The 22,164-nt window shown below is 42.4% G+C and overlaps 1 protein-coding gene across 1 annotated transcript; it reads right to left on the bottom strand.

Annotated features, from left to right (window-relative positions):
* Positions 1-1,018: 1,018 nt before the first annotated feature.
* NECAP1 (NECAP endocytosis associated 1) lies at positions 1,019-18,258 on the bottom strand. Its single transcript, XM_033222865.1, has 8 exons — positions 17,293-18,258; positions 9,221-9,321; positions 8,961-9,065; positions 7,375-7,456; positions 6,033-6,141; positions 5,762-5,945; positions 3,092-3,194; positions 1,019-2,749 (listed from the first exon to the last, which is right to left on the bottom strand). The coding sequence occupies exons 1-8, from the start codon at positions 17,385-17,387 to the stop codon at positions 2,701-2,703; spliced, it is 828 nt and encodes a 275-aa protein (XP_033078756.1). The 5' UTR covers positions 17,388-18,258; the 3' UTR covers positions 1,019-2,700.
* Positions 18,259-22,164: the final 3,906 nt, after the last annotated feature.

Below are 22,164 nucleotides of genomic sequence, written 5' to 3'. Positions count from 1 at the left end.
GGCCAGGCTAGTCTCAAACTCCTGACCTCCGGTGATCCACCCGCCTCAGCCTCCCAAAGTGTGGGATTATAGGTATGAGCCACTATGCCCAGCCTTGATTCATGGTTTTTTGTTTTTTGGTTTTTTTTGAGAAAGTTCATTTTATCACCGAGGCTAGAGTACCGTGGTACAATCACAGCTCACTGCAGCCTCGTCCTCCCAGGCTCGTGATCCTCCCACCTCAACCTCCCAAGTGGCTAGCACTACAGGCACATGCTGCCATGCCCAGCTAATTTTTATATTTTTTTGTAGTGACGAGATCTCGCTATATTGCCCAGGCTGGTCTTGAACTGGCTTCAATCAATCTTCCCACCTTGGCCTCTCAAAGTGCTGGAATTACAGAAGTAAACCACCACATCTAGCTAATCAATCTCCTGTGACAATCACTGAACAAGAACTCCCAGGATCTTTTCTGGTTTCCAAAGTCTGTGGCTCTGACCTTCGTTCTTTCTCTTATACTGATCCCTGTCATTTCTGCTGATTACAGTTAAGATATAAGAAGTGGCACCATCCTGGCTAACACGGTGAAACCCTGTCTCTACTAAAAATAGAAAAAACTAGCCGGGCGAGGTGGCGGGCGCCTGTAGTCCCAGCTACTCCGGAGGCTGAGGCAGGAGAATGGCGTAAACCTGGGAGGCGGAGCTTGCAGTGAGCTGAGATCCAGCCACTGCACTCCAGCCCGGGCGACAGAGCAAGACTCCGTCTCAAAAAAAAAAAAAAAAAAAAAGAAGTGGCCTAGATCATGAAGGTAATTGGAAGCAAATTAACTGCACCAGAAAATAAATAATGAATATTCATTGATGACACAGAGTACTCTGTCATTTTAGGACCATGAGCACAAAGCTCTAGTCTCAACTTCTTAAAAGCCTTATTTCTTAATAAAGAGTGATATAAATATCCTTTATTACCTACTGGTCCATTTATGTTTGGCCGATTAAATTTAAAAAGTAATCAAATAAGCAAATTAAAAGATAAAAGAGACACTTTTTCCATATTTTTAATTACCATTATTGCACCAATACAGCATATGCTTTATATACATATATCTTAAACATTTTCCATTTTTCAGGAATTCAAATACATAATATATTATCATCTTGAGAATACAAAGAACACAACATGGAGGAAGATTGAGAAAATAGGTTCCCAGTATTTAGTCACTAGTGATTCTACAGACTTTCCTTTTAGTGTTTTCTATTGGAATTTTAATATGTCCTGCCATGGCTCTGCAAGAATAGAGCTGCCTGGAAAAGGAGGCAATGAAAACAAAATGGACCCAAGTCAGAAAAAGTTAAGAAGGGAATCCAGGAAGGTAATATATTTTGAAACTAAACCTAAGGACTCCCTTCTGCCAGAATGTACATACCCAAATCGGTGCAAAAGGGAAGCAATTATAGCTTCCCATTTCATCCTCAAAATTGCTCATTTAGAAACAAAATAGAAAGTACCCACTCACCTAAGAAGCAGAACTTTTTTCACAGCATTGTAAAAGGAATGGCAGGGCAGAGGGAAAGGAAAGTAGTGGGAGAACAACTTGCTTTTAAGATACCCTGGGTGACAGGTATCAAAGCCTTGGGCAAAATCTGTCACAGTAAAGCTGTGACTCTTCAACTTCCTTCACAAATGACAATATACATAATAGCAGCTTTCTATTAAAGAACTACACGAACTGAAAAGAAATGTTTATGGAAAGGAGCCAGATACCCAGGCAGCAAGGCAATGAGGGTACTAAACAAGAGTTAAGTGTTTTCAACCTCTCTGCTCTACAGATCAGGTTAAAAACTCTAAACCCTTCAACTTTAGGTCAAATAACAGGGCAAATACAAATTAATGCCATGCTTCAAATGCAGCAACCAGATGGAGCTGCAAGAAATTAAACACTCCTATAGACTATCACTTGGAAAGCACAGCCTCTTGAACCTCCTTCATTACAGAGACACCCACTGGTCAAAGATGTTACACAATTCAAATTCAACAAACAGAAAAGAAGAGTGGAGGTGCCACCAACACAACCCTCTTATCATAGAGAGAGACATGTAAACACACAAGAGGGCGATGGAGCTGCACCCAGCACTGGATGTTCACTGAGTACAATAAGCCTGAAGGAGGCTACACAGCAGAGACCCAGGAAATAGGCCTTTCTCCATATCTACCCCTATCAAAATTCGGAATTTGTAAACACTGAGGTCAGCCTGTCCATTTTTAGTCCTGGGTTAGTGGAGAAGGAAGTTGCAAGGTTTTTGACTCCCCTGAAATTGCTAAATAGGGCTTCACAAAGAGGCACACAAGGGTCATGAGATGATTTTGAAGTAAGTTAAAGAATTTAAAAGATGAGACAAATTTTACAGATGTTAGAGGTCATTCCCCCTCAAACAGACGCTGGCCTTTTGAGCCCTGCATAGTCAGCCAAAACTATGATAAGATCCACTAGTCCCCTACCTTGGTACTAAGCAGGAGATAACAGATACTTTCTTGGCGGTACAAGTAACAACACAGGGGAGTGACATAAACCAGCTTGAATGTAATGGAGAAGCTATGAAAAAGATTGTCCAGTCATTCTGGTTCTGGGGAGGAAATGGGTTCCTAACTTCCCTCACAGATTGGTGCCCTCAAGGCCATTTTTATTCCTCAAGTCTGTCCTTAATGTCCTGCCAATACCATTCAGAACTGGACCCAGTTGGATGGCTGTGGTGCCTGGTTTGGAACAGAGCTGTAAGACAGGAAAATAGAGAAAGCGAAAGACATAATATTAGGATAACAACTCCATTCTTTACTTAATAGTTTCTAAGAAATCACCGCCTAGAATTTCCGAAACCACACTTCATGGCAATTCTACTTACCAAGGCCTGAAATATCCCACTCAAACCTCATCCTACAGCTTTCTTGTCCCACCATTCCCAGCACTACTATATTTCCTTCCCTATAACTCCTCCAAAAGACTCTATGTGACCTGCATATCCATCCATTGCTTCTCCAGATCAAAGATTTCAATTGACGGCACATATCTTCTATATGCTGATTGAGAGTACGCTAGTTTCACTATGCCCATTACCTGGATGCAGTGCTGAAGTCTCCCCACAAGTCATTGCTTGCAGAAACTGGAGTTGGTGCTGGTGTCGTGACAGGAGCAGGAGAATCCAAATCTAAAAGGATATCTAAACACAAGGTAAGAAAAGAAAAAAGAAAAACATAATCAAAATCTAGGAAATGAGAATTTTATGTTCACACAAAAAATCTGTACACAAATGCCACGGCAGCTTTATTCATAATGGTCAAAAACTGTAAACAACCTAGATGTCATTCCTTGGGCAATAGTTACTCACACTGGTATATCCATACCACAGAATACTACTCAGCAATACAAAGGAACAGACTATTGATATACACAACTTGAATGCATCTCAAGGGAATTATGCTGCGTGGGAAAAGCCTGTCCCAAAGGTTACTTGCTGTATGATTTCTTTCACAGAACATTCCTGAAGCGACAAAAGTATAAAGATGGAGAAGAGACTGGTGACTGCCAAGCGTTAGGAATGGGGGAAGAAAGGATGAGAGGGAGATGGGTGTGGCTCTGTAAGGTTGACACAGGGGATCTTTGTAGTGATTAAACTGTTCTATAGCCTGAAATGATGGTGGATCCATGGACCTACACACAACAAAACTGCAAAGAACTGGCCAGATGCAGTGGCTCACACCTGTAATCCCAGCATTTTGGGGGGCCAAGACAGGATCACTGAAGCCCAGAAGTGTGAGGCCAGCCTGGGCAATATAGTGAGACTCTGTTGTCACAAAAAATTTAAAAATCAGCTTGGTGTGGCAGTGTGCACCTGTAGTCCCAGATGTTTGGGAGACTGACGCAGAAGGATCTCTTGAGCTCAGGAGTTTGAGGCTGCAGTGAGCTATGACTGCACCGCTAGCCTGGGCAACAGTGCAAGACCCTGTCTCAAAAAATAAACAAACAAACAAAAAAACCTGCACAGAACTAAATATACAGATCCACACAAATATACACAGATGAGAACATGTAAAATGGTGTAAGCTGAGTAAGATGGGAAAGTGGCATAATGTCAATTTTTGATTTGGAATAATTGACAATAGTTTCACAAAATATTACCAACTGAGGGAAACTGGGAGAAGGGCAAACAGGTCACTTCACACTGTGTCTTACAACTGCGTGCTCATCTACAATTACCTCAAAGCAATCATTTAATTTAAAAAAATCTTAGATACTATCCCCAGTGCCTTCTGGCAACACTTACCAAAAGAAGCAGGCTGTAACATTTTCACCTCAAAAATTCCAGAAAGAGAAAGCTCAGCCTTAGTAATCAATTCAACAAATTATCTGTATTTGTCCTTAATGTATTGTTCAATACAGTAAGTTAAAATTCTCAGATTGTAAGACACAGCTCCCTAATCTTAGAAAATGTCTTTTCTCAGTTCCAATGCTCTCACTTTTCAAATGAGAAGATGTAACTGTATTTATTCTTTCTCCCACCAGACAGAAAAAAAGAATGAAAATGTATGCACAAACCTAGATTTCTTCTCCTTTTCTCCCAATTGCTCTTGTGAAGAAATGGGAAGGTTTAAGAAATAACATTTACTAAATGGTTACCATGTTCCAAGTGCTATGCTAGGTGCTGTCAAATCAGTTAACCCTCACAGCATTGGGATGGCAATTTTTTTATTTTATCTACTTATTTATTTATTTATTTTTGTTTCTTTTTTATGAGACAAGGTCTCACTCTGTCACCCAGGCTGGAATACAGTGGCGCAATAATGGTTCACTGCAGCCTCCCAGGCTCAAGCCATCCTCCCATTTCAGCCTCCCAAATAGCTGGGTCTACAGGCGTGCACCACCACATCCAACTAATGTTTGTATATTTCTGTAGAGATGGGGTTTCGTCATGTTGCCCAGGCTGATCTCAAACTCCTAAGCTCAAGCAATCTACCCAGCTCAGCCTCCCAAAGTGCTGGGATTACAGGCGTGAGCCAAGGTTCCCGTAGGGGTGATTTTACATCTCCAGTTTGTAGATAAGGAAACTGAGACTCAAAAAACTTAAGTAATGTTTACCAAGCACATTCAAATATAAAGTAGCAGAGCCATGACCAAAATCTTGGTCCATCTGACTCAAAAGCTTATAAACATCTAACCAAGAAAAAAGTGAAGGAAATTATCTTTTTAATAAGCATATATTGGCCGGGCGCGGTGGCTCAAGCCTGTAATCCCAGCACTTTGGGAGGCCGAGACGGGCGGATCACGAGGTCAGGCGATCGAGACCATCCTGGCTAACAGGGTGAAACCCCGTCTCTACTAAAAATACAAAAAAAAAAAAAACTAGCCGGGCGAGGTGGCGGGCGCCTGTAGTCCCAGCTACTCCGGAGGCTGAGGCAGGAGAATGGCGTAAAACCCGGGAGGCGGAGCTTGCAGTGAGCTGAGATCCGGCCACTGCACTCCAGCCCGGGCGAAAGAGCAAGACTCCGTCTCAAAAAAAAAAAAAAAAAAAAAAAATAATAAGCATATATTTTCTGTCAAAGAACCTATGAGATACTACGACTCTCAGTTTACCAGAAAAGCTTTGATTACTTGCTAGAAGCTGCCAGAATCACCTTGTCAGTACCATGAGCTATTTCATAGCAAAAACATTAACTCTCTTTGACAAACAGGTGTTACTTAATTAAAATATAAGATTGGATTTCTCAAAATTAGAAGTATCAGATTTACCTGCATCACTGCCTCCATGGTTAGATTTCGGAATGGGTGGTGGGGTGACATGATTGCTGATGGCGACTGAGGAGGACGGTGGGGGAATAGTGACTTTGCCTCCTGGCGGGGGTGGGAGTAAGCTCAGGCCCCCACCCCTTGCAGTCCTGGGCTTAGAAGCACCACCTTTCTTGGTTGTAATGTTCTACAAAAGAAAAAAGGGAGAGCAAGAGAAAGATGTGATAGGCTTATGGAAGCACAGGAAAACAAAATTTTTAAAAACCATACTCACCCCGATACTCAACTTGATGGTTTGTCCTTCCTTGAAGCCCAGATCCAACTTAGGACGAGCGTCCATTTCTTGAGATTCCTTGGAAATCTCAGATTCCTGCTTTACCCACCTTTGGGAACAGAGCAAGTTGTCTTAGTTTGAGATTTCCTGAAAGCAGAGTCTGACATACAAATTTGGGTGTATTTACTTTTATGAAATGGGATTCCAGAAAGCACAGTGAGAGATAAAAACGAGTGAGAAAAGAAAGGAAAAAAAGCCAAGAAAGAAAACAACTGGCGTTCAGTCCCACTGGGGGCTCTCTGAGAAATCTCACAGAATACATGTTAGACTTGCCCCTTCCAAAAGGATGGCATTTAGCCACCAATTCCCATTCCCCACAGTTGGGGGCTGCTCCTGAGGGGGTGTTAGTTTCTTAGTCTTTCCAAGTTAAACCTTGCTCTTAGCCTTCTACAACTTCAAAGAGTCCTGAGGCAGAAAAGGATATGCTTGCTCTTGAGGTAGGAAGCTGACTGTGCACAGTGCGGTCAACCACAGTGGCACCAAAATCAAGCGGGCTAAAGAAATACTGCAAAAGTCACAAAACACGTCAGCTACATAAGGTAAAAAGAGTGGCACATAACTCCCCACATAAAGCCCTGCTGTTACTGTAGACCTCCCTCTACCACCTAAAAGACGGGGCAAATTCTTGTCTGGGAAGTGAGGAGCACCTCTGCCCAGCCACCACCCCGTCTGGGATGTGAGGAGTGCCTCTGTCCAGCTGCCCACTGTCTGGGAAGCGAGGAGCACCTCTGCCCGACTGCCGCCCCATCTGGGAAGTGAGGAGCGCCTCTGCCCAGCCACCGCCTCGTCTCGGATGTGAGGAGTGCCTCTGTCCAGCTGCCCACTGTCTGGGAAGTGAGAAGCGCCTCTGCCCAGCCGCTGCCCCATCTGGGAAGTGAGGAGCGCCTCTGCCCGGCTGCTGTGCAACCTTCCAAGTGTGAAGTGACAGCCTTGTGTGTCACCTTTCTGCCTTCCCCAAGTTTGCATTTTCGACGTTAAAGTTTACTTTTTAATTAAAAGTTTAAAAAAAGAAAAAAGAAAAAAGACGGGGCAAATTCGACAGAGCATCATTTCAGACTACTGCACAAGGGATCTAAAACATACTGCAGGCTATAAGGAAAGGAAACACAGAATAGATGCAAAGATGACCGAAGGAAACAAAAGTGAATGGGGAGATTTATAACCATAATGAAATAGTTTAAGAAATAAAGAAACCAGGAGGAAAAGAGACACTGCCCATTCATGTCAGAAGCAGCAGGCCTATAAGCATTCAACCTGGGAACCAAGGACAAGCTTCACTCACTTGAAGTGATCCTGCAAGGAGACATTAAAGTCGAAGGCATCTCCCCGATCTGTGAAGCCAATGCCAATGAAAGCACTGCGCCCTGTGAAAAGGTAGGAAGACTCGAATAGGAAGTATCCTCTACGGCAGGAGTCCCCAGCCCCCGGGACCAGTCCGTGGCCCGTTAGAAACCAGGCCACACTGCAGGAGGTGAGTTGTACACAAGACAGCAAAGCTTCATTGTATTTACAGCCACTCTCCGTTGCTTGCATGACCACCTGAGCTCTGCCTCCTGCCAGCTCAGTGGCAGCGTTAGATTCTCAGAGGGGTGTGAACCCTACTGTGAACTGCACATGTGAGGGATCTAGGTTATGTGCTTCCTATGAGAATCTGCTGCCTGGTGATCTGTCACTATCTCCCATCACCCCTAGATGGGGGTCTCCCCTTACCCCCGTCTAGTGGCAGGAAAACAAGCTCAAGGATCCCACTGATTCTACATTATAGTGAGTTGTATAATTATTTCATTATACATTACAATGTAATAATGGAAATAAAATGTACAATAAACGTGATGTACTTGAATCATCCTGAAACCGTCCCCTAATGCCGGTCTGTGGGAAACTGTCTTCCACAAAATGGGTCCCCGGTGCCGCAAAGGTTGAGGACTGCTGCTCTATGGCAAATTCTGCCCAGTGAAAATGTAACAGTCTCCCTAACTGGACAGAGTCTGATTGTGAAACGCCTTCTCACAGACCAAGAGCTGATAAGCTACAGAGAGCCCATGCGCTTTTATCCTGCCATAGCTTGGTTTTCTAGAAAAAGTTTCATTGGAACATAGTCAATATCAATGTGTGCATTTATTTTTTTACAGTGCTTTCACACTGCAACAGCAAAACTGAGTGGTTGCAACAGAGGCCACTTGACCCGCAAAACCTAAAATATGTATTATTTGTCTGTTTGCCGATCTTTGTTATAGACCATGGAGAAAAGAGTGAGAATAACTGCCCCACACATAATACGATTCAAGTTTTGCCCCACCAAAAACTACCACAAACAATAAATGGGCAAAAAGTGTTCATTCTTCTTTTTTTTTTGAGATGGAATTTCGCTCTTGTCGCCCAGGCTGGAGTGCAATGGCATGATCTCAGCTCACTGCAACCTCTGCTTCCTGGATTCAAGCGATTCTCCTGTCTCAGCCTCCCGAGTAGCTGGGATTACAGGCATGTGCCACCACACCCGGCTAATTTTTGTATTTTTAGTAGAGACGGGGTTTCATCATATTGGTCAGGCTGGCCTCGAACTCCTGACCTCAAGTGATCCACCCGCCTTGGCCTCCCAAAGTGCAAAATGTGTTAATTCTTTTGTTAGATGTGGCCTTTTGATTTATTTAAGTCTACATATGAATTACCACATCTTGAACTTGTGCTCATATCTATTACAAATAACATGTTAATACTTTTCCTTTAGCAACTATAGTAACTTTAGAGAAAGGGAAGAAAAAAATGAAGTAAACCAAAGAAAGATAAACGCAATCGGACCCACTTTTCACGGCCGTGCATTCACCTGTTTTCCTAACTTCGTTCCATTCACAATCCCAGTTCTCTTACCAGTACCATCCTGGATCCGGATTACAAAGTAGCGGCTGGAATCTGTCACTGTCTCCACAGCAATACCAGGATATTGTTCTACTGGAGCCTGAGCAAAAAGCTCCCCTGACAGATAAGAGAAAGACTTTTTTGAGCAAAGGAAGCCAAAATCCAGAACTCCAATTAACAAGTATTTCCATTCCAGTCCCCAAATTGAAGGTACTTATAAAAGCACACCAAATTAATATCCTTAATGTTAGAAGGTCACCTGTGAAGATTACCTGAAACTTTATCCTCGAGTTTGATATAGGCAATCTTCCCTTTTGAAGTGATTCGGAGGCGACCAGTCCAATCAGGCTGGTCTAATTTCCAGTCAGATGCCCTAGGAGAGGAAAAGAGGAAGGCTCAGGCACAAGTCCTTAATTTACTAAAGCCTACTCAGAATATTTTACTGTATTTCTATTTCCCTGTCCTGGATTACCTATTCTTTCTACCTATTAATCAACAAGAATAATTCATGATATATTTAGATGCTTCATGTTACATATAGTCCAAAGCAAGTAAAAGACAATGCTACTACTTGAGGACTTTGGAGTCCAATAAGCATCATTAAAAAGATGTAAACACACGAATACAAGCAATAAAAAATAAAATTCTGGCTGAGCATGGTGGCTCAAGTCTGTAATCCCAGCACTTTGGGAGGCCAAGGTGGATGGATCACTTAAGTCAAGAGTTTGAGACCAGCCTGGCCAACATGGTGAAACCCTGTCTTCTAAATATACAAAAATTTGCTGGGTATGGTGGCGTACACCTGTAACCCCTTGGGAAGCTGAGGCAGAATTAGTTGAACCTGGGAAGTGGAAGTTGCGGTGAGCCGAGATTGCGCTGCTGCACTCCAGCCTGGGTGACACAACAAGACTTGGTCTCATATAAATAAATAAATAAAATTTCTCATAACGATGCTATTTTCAAACTATAGATGGTATACTAGATAACAATGCTTTATTAATCAGATAACAACAAAGTCTACTAAATTAAATATCCTAGATAATGGGCGCCCTCCCAAATCACTAAATATACTATCTTTCACTGAATTCAATCAATATTTATACAATACTTATTAAGACAGAGGCACCACTGTTTTAGATGCTTGGGATACAACAGCAACCAAAACAAAGATTTCTACCCTCATGAGGCTTACATTTTAATAGAAGATAGAAAATAAAAAAGAAACAAAATAAACAGCATAATTAGTATCTTAGAAAGTGGTTAAGTTCTAAGGTAAAAAGAAAATGTAGAGGCAAATTAGGAAGGTTGAGAAGACAATGGGAGAATGAACAGGTTGTAGCATTCAAGAGGGTGGTTGGGGTAGGTCTCATTAAGGTGAAATGTGAACTAAAATGTGAAGCAAGTGAGTTATCCATACAGATATCTACGGGGAAAAGCATTCTAGATATAGGGAACAGCTAGCCCAAAGGTGCTAAGGTGGGGGCATGCCTGGCATGTTTGAGAGACAGCAAGGAAGCCATAGAACAGAGTAAGAGACAAGGTAGGAGAGGTAACAGAGGGCCAGATCATGCAGGGCCTTGTGGGCCATAGTAACAACTTTAGCTTTCACTCTGAGTGAAAAAAGAGCTATTACAAATTTTAAGCAGAGGTGTGACATGATCTCCCTTATATTCTAAAAAGATTACTACATCTGCTGTCTGGAGAAAAGCTGTAGGGATAAGAGGACTGAAGCAGTGGGATTAGCTAAGAGACTACTACAGTAATCTAGAAAAGTCACAATGGTAGCAGAAGTGGCTAGGTTCTGGATATATTTAGGGTACAAGCAGCAGGATTTTCTAATGGATTAGATATGGGATAGAGGACACAAAGAGAAGTCAAGGACAACTCCAAGGTGTTCAGCCTGAGCAAAGGAGTTGCCAATTATTGAGATGAGGTGGAACACGTCTAGGAAGAAGGATCAGGGATTCAGTTTTAAATATGCTGAGTTTGAGATGTCTAGTAGATTTTCAAGAGATGTAGAGTAGGTAGTAAAATATATGAGATAAGTTCAAGAAAGACATCTGGGCTGGAGATACAAATGTCCATGAGAACATTAGAAATTTATAAAATGTGGTATAATCAACTTGAACAACAACTAAGATTATTTATGATGAATTTTACAAAACATTGTATTTGTGATTTGTTTTGCCAGGAGTATGGAAAAGAGATTAGCAAAGTAAAAGTCATTAATAATTCATTTTTTTTTTTTTTTTTTTTGAGACGGAGTCTCGCTCTGTTGCCCAGGCTGGAGTGCAGTGGCTGGATCTAGCTCACTGCAAGCTCCGCCTCCTGGGTTTATGCCATTCTCCTGCCTCAGCCTCCCGAGCAGCTGGGACTACAGGCATCTGCCACCTCGCCTGGCTAGTTTTTTTTGTATTTTTTAGTAGAGACGGGGTTTCACTGTGTTAGCCAGGATGGTCTCGATCTCCTGACCTCGTGATCTGCCCGTCTCGGCCTCCCAAAGTGCTGGGATTACAGGCTTGAGCCACTGTGCCCGGCAATAATTCATCTTTTAGGAAACCAATGACTAATACTTAAAGGCTAGAAAAGCAACATAAGGTATATCTGAACAAGAATGAGTTCAACAAGATGAGGTAAAAAGCTGAAAGGAAGAAAATGAAAGTGAAAATTAGCACAGGTTTTGAACAGGATCTGTAAAATAAACCCTTCCTATTCTCTTCCCTCTTGATTCCCTGCCCTCAAAGACCCTCCAGTACCTAAATCTGATCCAAATTACAGAGCTCTAAAGTTCCTCATCTATTATACTTTTTTAATGAGTCATTACTTATTATAATCATGCCACCAAAAGCTAATGTAAATGGGCTAATTAAAAATATTAGGAAGAGCCAGGCACGGTGGCTCACACCTATAACACCAGCACTTTGGGAGGCCAAGGCAGGAGGACTGCTTGAGCCCAAGAATTTGAGGTTGCAGTGAGCTATGATCACCCCACTGCACTCCAGTCTGAGCTGAGGTGAGACCCTGTCCCTAAAAAAAAAGAATTAGGAACAAGCCTATTAAATGTATTTTTCTTGGATGAGTTCCTTATTTATCTTGTGTATCTAGTGCCCAATATTTAACAAATTCTGTAAATAAATGGATATTCGTGGCAGCAGATTCCCTCAGCCTTGAGACTTAATTCCTTTCCTACTCCAAGACCTAATCTAAAGAACTCTTGATTTTGCTGGTCCTCTGACAATACTCTAAACTCACCTCACAAATTTTCATTTACCTTAGTAATAAAACTTTATATATATAAATAACCATTACGATGATTCACAGTAAGATTCCACATGTACATTTTCTTATGTCCTTATAGTAGCTATGTGAAGTAGGCATGAAAAGCCTATCATACCTCTCTCTCTCTCTCAATGATGGAAAGGAAAACACAGTAATAATGCCTACCTTCAAAGTCCATTATTCTTTCATTACACTGAAACACATTATAGAGGTTAATACTGATTTAGCTAAGGGAAGAGGGTAGTGAAGAATATTTTTAAAAAACAGTTTTACAGGTTGGAACTGTTTTCTAACCATTTATTTGTGTGTGTGTGTGTGTGTGTGTGTGTGTGTGTGTGTAATAGAGTCTCACTCTTCCACCCAGGCTAGAGTGCACTGGCGCGATCTTGGCTCACTGCAACCTCCGCCTCCTGGGTTCAAGCGATTCTGTTGCCTCAGCCTCCCGAGTAGCTGAGATTACAGGCCTGGGCCACCATGCCCAGCTAATTTCTTTTGTATTTTTAGCAAAGACAGGGTTCCACCATGTGGGCCAGACTGGTCTCAAATTCCTGACTTCAGGTAATCCGCCCGCCTTGGCCTCCCAAAATGCTGGAATTACAGGAGTGAGCCACCGCATCCAGACTGTTTTCTAAGCATTTGTAAGTTTTTTTGTTTGTTTTGAGACGGAGTCGTGCTCTGTCGCCCAGGCTGGAGAGCAGTGGCATGATCTCAGCTCACTACAACCTCCGCCTCCCGGGTTTCAGCGATTCTCCTGCCTCAGCTTCCCAAACAGCTGGCACCAGGGGCGTGCGCCACCACGCCTGGCTAATTTTTTTGTATTTTTGTAGAGATAGGGTTTCACCATGTTGGCCAGGCTGGTCTGGAACTACTGACCTCAAGTGATGCGTGCGCCTCGGCCTCCCAAAGTCCTGGGATTACAGGCGTGAGCCACCACACTCGGCCTAGTAAGTTTCTTCTCAACCCCAGTCTTCCTTCTCATAGTCTAGAAGTCTGGTCAGTGAAAGTCCGGGAACGAACAGCTTACACTAGGTGAATTAAAGTCAATTATTCTCTTTAATCTTATCAGTCACTCAAAGGAAAAATTCCTCCTACTTTCTGAAAAGCCCAGTTTGTCCTTTAATGTCGGCCTAGAGAATAAATCCTGCTTATAATATAAGTGGGTTCTGGTAAACAAGAAAGATTATGCAGACAAAAAGAAAACTACCATTTATCAAGCATTTATTATGTGCCAGGCATCATGTCCATTCCTGTGAAAATTAAGTTAGAGGGCCCAGCACAGTGGCTTATACTTGTAATCCCAGCACTTCAGGAGGTTGAGGTAGGTGGATTGCCTGAGGGCCAGGAGTTCAAGACCAGCCTGGCCAACATGGTGAAACCCCATCTCTACTAAAAATACAAAAAATTAGCCGAGCATGGCGGTGCACATCTGTAATCTCAGCTATTCAGGAGGCTGAGGCCACAAGAATCGCTTGAATCTGGGAGGCAGAGATGGCAGTGAGCCATGATCACACCACTGCACTCCAGCCTGGGTGACAGAGCAAGACTCTGTCTCAACAAAAAAAAAAAAGAAAAGAAAAGAAAGAAGGAAGGAAGGAAGGAAGGAAGGAAGGAAGGAAGGAAGGAAGAAAGGAAGGAAGGAAGAAAATTAAGTGAGAGGATCCTACAAGGTAAGTATTGTTACAGTCATTTTTACAAATGAAGAAACTAACATTCAAAAGTGGTAAGTGATTTGCCAAAAGCAACCCAGCAAATAAATATTGTTATTCAAACTTAATTTTGCTCTCTTCATGTACTATACTAAAAAAGTGACTGATGATAACATGTCTCTTGGAGGATAAAAAAATGCCAATAGGCATGAAAAACACAGAAGTATAACAGGAAAAAAAGGAAAACTAAGAAACCGCTTTAATGGCTCAGTGCAGTTAACTGATGTAAGTATAAAGGTTGTGGAAAACTAGGAAGTGAAGATAGAGAATGCATACGGGTGAGAGAGGCGAGGTGTTTTAAAAAGCTTGAAGTAGGCCAGGCGCAGTGGCTCATGCCTGTAATCCCAGCACTCTGGGAGGCCAAGGCGGGCGGATCACAAGGTCAAAAGTTTGAGACCAGCCTGGCCAACATAGCGAAACCCCGTCTCTACTAAAAATACAAAAATTAGCCAGGTATGATGGTGTGCACCTGTAGTCCCAGCTACTTGGGAGGCTGAGGCAGGAAAATCACTTGAACCAGGGAGGTGGAGGTTGTGGCAAGCTGAGATTGTGCCACTGCACTCCAGCCTGGGCAACAGAGAGAGACTCCATCTCAAAAAAAAAAAAAACAAAACTTGAAGAAAAAGAATATAATCCCACTTCAATGTGTATCATATCCTTAACTCCTAAAGTTGGAAGTAATGAGCTATTTCACCTTATTTAACAGTTCAATTAATGCCAATTTATGTGATTAGGTTTCTCCGTGTAATCTGCCGATTTCTTCTTTCAGTCAACATTTACAGAGTGCCCAAAGTGTACCAGATACTGTACTAGACCCTGGGAATATAAAGTTAAAAAGATCTCAAGTTGTTCACAGTCCAGTCTGGAGAAAAAAGGAGACTAAACAATCCATTACAATACAAAATGAAGAGCCCTGGAATACAGACAAGAACAAAGTGCTATGCAGGAACAGAAAACCAAACACCACACGTTTTCACTCACAAGTGGGAGTTGAACAATCAGAGTGTATGGACACAGGAGGGGGGAAAAACACGCACTGGGGCCTCTCAGGGTAGGGGCGAGGGTGACAGGTTGACAAATGCAGCAAACCACCATGGCACATGCATACCTATGTAACAAAACTGCACATTCTGCACATGTATCCCAGAACTTAAAGTTAAAAAAAAGAAAAAAGAATAAGGTGCTATGGAAGCACACAGGGTGCATATCTAAACCAGAATGGAAGGGTCACATAGGGCTTCCCAAAGAAGGTGATGTTTAAGTGACTCATATAGTACCTGTAACTACCATCTAAAAGCATGTTGATTTCTACTCAGGGTCAGTTTGGGGTCCAACTAAAAACTTATTAAAAACAGAACTGCTACTTCTTTGCCAAAGGTGCAACCCACAGGGCCCAGTGCACAGGTCAGCAAGCATAAAAATATCAATTCATGATGAATAAAACTCCAGTAAGGGGCAAAATAATAGACATAAGGAGAGGGTAATTTTTCAGCCAAGGTAATGATAAATGCCAGGAGGAAAAATCGCAATGATGATGTGGGTCAGAGAGAAGAATAAGAACAGTATCTTGGCCAGGTGCAGTGGCCCACACCTGTAATTTCAACATTTTGGGAGGCTGTGGCAGGAGAATCACTTGAGGCCAGGAATTCGAGACCAGCCTGCGCAATATATCAAGATCCTGTCTACACAAAAAAATTTAAAAATTAGCCAGGCATGGTGAGGCAATGCCTGTAGCCCTAGCAACTTGGGAGGCTGAGGTAGGAGGATCCCTTGTGCCCAGGAGTATGCAGCTGCAGTGAGCTATGGTCACACCACTGCACTCCAGCCTGGATGATAGAATGAGTCCCCACCTCTCTTAAAAAAAAAAAAAAAAAAACCGACGGCTGGGTGCAGTATCCCACCTGTAATCCCAGCACTTTGGGAGGCCAAGGTGGGCTGATCACAAGGTCAGGAGTTCAAGACCAGCCTGGCCAACTTGGTGAAACCCCATTTCTACTCAAAATACAAAAATTAGCTAGGTGTGATGGTGCGTGCCTGTAATCCCAGCTATTCAGGAAGCTGAAGCAGGAGAATTGCTTGAACCCGGGAGGCAGAGGTTGCAGTGAGCTGAGACTGAGCCATTGCACTCCAGCCTGGGCAACAAAGCGAGACTCCATCTCAAAAAAAAAAAAAAAAAAAAAAAAACTAACAAATAGTATTTATAACTGCTTTACTGCATTTCCTACATTCTTTCACATCCATTATATGACTTAATTTTACTCTCCCAAAAACCCTTGTTAAGTACATTATCAGGAGAGCGCAGGTATCATCACTAACAGTTTTTGTTTTTTTTTTTTTCTGTTTTACAGATGAGAAAACTGAGGCTTGGAAAGGGCTCACACTCATATTGTTTAACATGAAACCAGTGAACTGTCTTTCAACTACATAATGTCCTACAGCATCCTCAGAACCTCACAGTCATTGGATTACAAGGTGGTTAGTTAAGCCCCACAGAGAAAAATGCTGCCTCAACTTTGGAGGGAAAAGGTGTAGGAGAGGTTAAGAAGGGAGGTAGTGAAGGAAGACAGAAAATACTATCTAATCATCAAGAAAATACAATGAGAAGAAACAGAATGAACACCATTGTAAAGCTTATGATCATAACCTTTGCTCACTGGTAAAACAGCTGAAGGAAAAACCGAGTGGTGGATGATGACAGTTGGTGACGAAATTGACAATAGTACAAAAAACAAATCGGATCATCCAGAGAGTGGCAAGCAACACGATTACCCATAAATGTGCATGGGGAACCGGAAACGTGTGTGACCTGGAAATGTGCATGGGGAACTGGAAACGCGTGTGACCTGGAAATGTGCATGGGGAACTGGAAACGCGTGTGACCTGGAAATGTGCATGGGGAACTGGAAACGCGTGTGACCTGGAAATGTGCATGGGGAACTGGAAACGCGTGTGACCTGGAAATGTGCATGGGGAACTGGAAAGGGGAACTGGAGAGAGGATGAGGATGATAAGCTGAAGGACGCAGGGAAGAGCGAATGAAAGGGGACTGGCGATGGAGCAGGCACGACTGAAAGTGGATGATGGGGAGCAGATGGGTGTCCCAGCGGGTTACGGGGGAGGCGGAGTTGAATAATGCAGAGTGGTCATTAAAAAAAACAAACAAACACGGCAGAAATATGGTGATGACAGTCCAGAGTGGAGATGGAGCAGGAAGTCAGGGAGATGACAACCCAGGTAGGGAGGCTAGCAAGGTGACAATACAGAGGTAGTAGTGGCAGGGACAGGCAGCGTGCTAGCTGAGGAGGAAGCTGTCATCTGCGACAAAGTACGCGTGTGCGGCAGCGCCTCGGGGTTAGTACCTGTAACCGCGGTTGGAGGCCCGGGGCGGAATCCGGTAGACGCTGACGTCCGGCTTCACACACAGCACAGACTCGTACTCCAACTCGGCCGCCATCTTGGCTCCGCTGTCCGCGCTGCCGGGGGCGAAACGTAAGACCGGGGGCGGAGCACGGGAGGCGGAGATGCAAAGCGCGACAACTTCTGCTTGCGTCACTTCCGCGCGAGTTCAAGTTCGTTTCTGATATTAACCTCTTCGGTGACGCGGGGAGCCATATTGAAACCTGGAAACGATGAGGCTGCGCGGCTCACCATCTTGGGTAATGGCAAAGATGCCTCCAAGTGCATGACTCTCGTTATGGAAATCTCTCTCCCGGAGAGGTGCTTAGGAAAAGCGCCATCTTACTCTAGGCAGGTTCCTGGAGTGCCCCACGAGGACGAGGACCGTATTGAATCCTGACGGAGTTTCTTCCAGGAGTCACTTCCTAACTGTAGTCTCCTGGCAGAAAAGAGGCATCCGCCAGCCGGTAATGCCAGACGAGATACCTACAGAAAATGATGTATGAGCTGGTCATAGACACGGTGAATTTCAACTCTCCAGAGTCTAAACGCTGAAAACACCCAACTTGATTTAGTGCCTTACACTCTTTATCTCCGATTTTTCAGGACGACACCTGTTAAAATGTTTTGCCACACTTTCAACGTGTATTTCGATTATCTTTTTGGAAAATTTAATCCTGTTAAATAGACTCTAAATGCGATCAACCCAATTCCTGATAAAATTGGAAGCATAATGAACTATCTAATGGCCGCTATTAGCTCCCAGTTCTATTATGATGATAAATGCTACCGAACTCGCACCATAAATATGATCTTTCTGCGCCCCAAAAGTAAACTTAACCACAACACCGTAACTTAGTACAGATAGCAAGTGGCAAAACCGAGATAGGAACTCAAGCCTTCCTCATTACAACAGCAGCAGTCTTCATCACTTTGTTGACTGGTTGAAAACCTGCCTCTAATTTGTCTACTCCACCTTGGAAAGTGATATCTTAAATTTCAAAAAGAATTACAATATTTATCCCCGGCGAGGACGTGAGGAATAGTCTAATCTCATACACTGTTGGCAGGAATGTAAATTGGCACAGCATTTTTAAAAGGGAAATTAACAGAATTTATCAAAATATTAATTGGACGTAATCTTCCATTTAGCAGTTTCACTAATAAGTATTGTAGAGAAATCCTTATATGCACAAAAAAGTAGGTACAACAATACTACAGCATTGTTTGTAGTAGTGAAAAAAATGGAAACAACATGACCATCTATCAATGGAAAATGGTTAATGGCACATCTATTACTATGAGATGTTTTGAACTAAAGAGCCATTGAAAGAGATCAAGATTTTTTAAAGCCACCTGCAAAAAACATACAGCATTATCAACTTTTGTCGAAACACCCCAAAAGTATATATGTATGCATGTAAATGCATTGAAAAGGCTTTCAAAGGATATAGGGCTAAGTGGGGAAAAGAAATTTATTTTCTCCTCCATATATTTCTCTGTTAAGATTTATATAGCTGTTACCTTCACTGAATACATGTTAAAAGAAAAATAAAGACAAAAAAGTGGTTTATTACTTCTTGTTCCATATTTCTGACCCTATGATCTCATCTGAAGCCTAGGTCATATGACTACACCACATTGTACCTCTTTTTTTCTCTCTCTTCTGTGTTATCACTGGCAATCATTTTTGGAGGATTCTGGCTTCTGGTTCACCTTCTTACTGGTTTACACTCTTCCTCTTCTCCCAAATCTTTTAGAGATTTCGAAGTCCATATAGTTAACTCTTCCTAGCTATACAATCTCCTGACATAAATCTAACCATCTTTACCTCTCTTTTCTACCTCACCTGTTATTCTTCATGTTCTGCACATTGTTAGCCTTCTCCTCTTTATTCCTCCCCTCTCCTTGTTTCAACAGTTCTCTTGCCAGCATCCTTAAGCTTCCTTTCCTCTTTGTCTTTCCATCACAGCCAACCCAAAAGACTCCAGTCATAGGTATTCCAACCATCTCCCTCCATCATTCTCCAAAAGCAAATCATGCAAGTATAAAGATTGGTGTCCCTAAAAGTTTATGGGTTTGAGTCTCAGCTTTGCCTTTTAACACCCAGATTTGCCATTGCTAGTTTTTATTTTCATTCCCTTTAATGATTGTTCCAAATTTTGCTGCCCTTTCAGGCCTTCAACTCTAAGTCTTCTCCTTTTCTTTCTTGACAGGTGAAATATCTCACTACTTCCCTGAAAAAAGAAAGTTTATGCGAACTCTCTCAACTTAATGACACCCTATTCATAGTCCTATCTGCATCTTCACCTATTCTTTTTCCTGTCCACTTATGTGTGCCCTGGATTCTCCCCAATCTCCTCAGGCACCTGGCTTAATCAGTTATCTCCTTTCTTTCCTGTATTTTAAAACTCATTTTCCATTCACCCCTTTCCCTCAGCATATAAGTATATTCAAGTCCTTTCACACAAAAAAAACTTAACCATGTTTTTTCTTTATATAAATTTAAATTTCCCTTCCCTTGCTTCATCTCAACAAAAACAGAAAAAAATACAGTCTTCCTCACTCTCACCCACAATGTCCTCTCTAGCTTAACTGATCACATTGCCATAATTTTCCATACATGCCATTTTTATTCATGCTGAACATATTTGCACAGACTGAAATGCCCTTCCCATTCATTCCTTGGTAAGATGCCTTTAGATCTAATCCAAATATCAATTTATCTGAGAAGTTTTCCTCAACTTCTCTATATAGAACTGGCAAGTGCCTCCTCTATGCGCCCACATTTTTATACCTGTTTTAGTTCTTATCACATTGCATTCAACTGCTTGTTGGCATATCTGTTTTCCAAGGGAAAGAAACAGGTTTGTGTTTTCCTAGCATCTAGCACAGTTTTCAGACTATAGTAAGAATTCTGTATGTTTATTTGCTAAATGAGTGATCATTTCAGCCAGCCTTCACAGGGATGATTTGTTCTTTCCCAATCAAAATAATTAAAAATGTCTTGGGCCTACGGCCGGGCGCGGTGGCTCAAGCCTGTAATCCCAGCACTTTGGGAGGCCCAGACGGGCAGATCACGAGGTCAGGAGATGGAGACCATCCTGGCTAACACGGTGAAACCCCATCTCTACTAAAAAAAAAAATACAAAAAACTAGCCGGGCAAGGTGGTGGGCGCCTGTAGTCCCAGCTACTCGGGAGGCTGAGGCAGGAGAATGGTGTGAACCTGGGAGGCGGAGCTTGCAGTGAGCTGAGATCACGCCACTGCACTCCACCCTGGGCGACAGAGCGAGACTCCGTCTCAAAAAAAAAAATGTCTTGGGCCTGCACAGTAGCTCATGCCTGTAACCTCAGCACCTTGGGAGGCCGAGGCAGGCAGATCACTTGAGGTCAGGAGTTCAAGACCAGCCTGGCTAACATGTTGAAACCCTGTCTTTACTAAAAATACAAAAACTAGCTGGCCATAGTGGTGCGTGCCTGTAATCCCAGTTACTCGAGAGGCTGAGGCAGGAGAATCGCTTGAACCCCGGAGGTTGCAGTGAGCCAAGAACACGCCGCTGCACTCCAGCCTGGGATACTGAATGAGACTCCCTATAAAAAAAAAAAAAAAAAAAATTAAAAATGTCTTGTCTTGAACTTATCTTTGCCCACCACTAGGGAGTAGTAGCTACACAGCTCACAGGTTCTGGGCTGACAGCAGACTGTGCTGAAAGTCAAGCTAGTGTTCTTGTATGTGACTCTGTAAGTATATGTGATTTAACCAAGTTTAACAAAAGCACTTTTGTTGAAATTCATGGAGGCCTTACCCATCTCAAATCTTGATCACTTTTAGATGTAATTTAAACATGAAAATAACTTATGGTTTTCTTAACTTAGCCCCACCAGTAACATATTTCCCAGCTCTTCTTTAAGCACACACACAAAAGATATTTATCACAGATTAAATTCTGACTTATCTTTGCTCAGAGTACTGCTATCAATGTATTTGTTAAAGTATAATTTTCCTAAATGCTGAAGTTGCTACACATGCAGTGGTAATAAAAATTGTAATGAGATTCGAATCATAGTTTACAGGAATTTTTTAGCTAGAGTAGACCTTAATAACCTTTTAGTTCAGATCTCATCTAAAGACGTAGTTGGTGATGCAGTCAGGATTAGAACTTCCTATCTTGTGATTTGCAAACTAACACTCTTTCCACCGTGAGATGGGTAAGGCCTCCATCAATTTCAACAATTCAAAAAACAAACACTTTTTGAAGTTGAAAACACTGTATTGGTCTTACCATGATTTCATATTTTAATCAAATAGCAATTAAAATCAGCCATTGACCTAAATCTAGCCATACCTACTCCTTGCTGTGCCGTGTTGTGCTGCAGCTGCTGTGTCAGGTTAAACTGGCTTTGCTTGTAAATTTGACAGTCTTCAAATCTGAGGGGTAATGAATTCTAACTTTGATTTATGTACTGCTGTATGGCCAACACCTAGAACAGTGCCTGGCACATAGTAGGTGTTCAATCAATATTTGTGGTTTCAATGACGATAATCTAGAAACCTAGAGAGAAAAAAAATAAAAAAGATTGAGAGTCCTATAACTACAGAACTTAGGATCAAAGCCACTTTAGTATTAACACTATTCATGAAGAAAACACATCAGGTTCTACAGCCTGAAAAGCAAAGGATATGTCTCACTCGGGACACTTTAAGTTAGAATTATGTTTCCTGATGATTTAAGGGAAATAGCCTTTCCTCCTACATGTCCAAGCTATATAATAGCTTCAGAACATGAATAAAACTTGGCCCCAGGGAGATTTACAGCAATGACTCACGCTTTGT

The sequence above is a fragment of the Trachypithecus francoisi genome, unplaced genomic scaffold (genome assembly GCF_009764315.1).
Source record: "Trachypithecus francoisi isolate TF-2019V2 unplaced genomic scaffold, Tfra_2.0 Lachesis_group11, whole genome shotgun sequence".
NCBI classification, from domain to species: Eukaryota; Metazoa; Chordata; class Mammalia; order Primates; family Cercopithecidae; genus Trachypithecus; species Trachypithecus francoisi.
This window is presented reverse-complemented; position numbering and strand designations above follow the sequence as displayed.

Bases quoted from the DNA above. Each gene is read 5' to 3' on its own strand.
- NECAP1 (XM_033222865.1), bottom strand. From the start codon at position 17,387: ATGGCGGCCGAGTTGGAGTACGAGTCTGTGCTGTGTGTGAAGCCGGAC. The intron at 9,066-9,220 runs GTAATCTTCACA...CTTATCTGTCAG, and splicing joins ACTCGAGGATAAAGTTTCAG to GGGAGCTTTTTGCTCAGGCT. The intron at 7,457-8,960 runs GTAAGAGAACTG...ACCTTTTCACAG, and splicing joins CCGGATCCAGGATGGTACTG to GGCGCAGTGCTTTCATTGGC.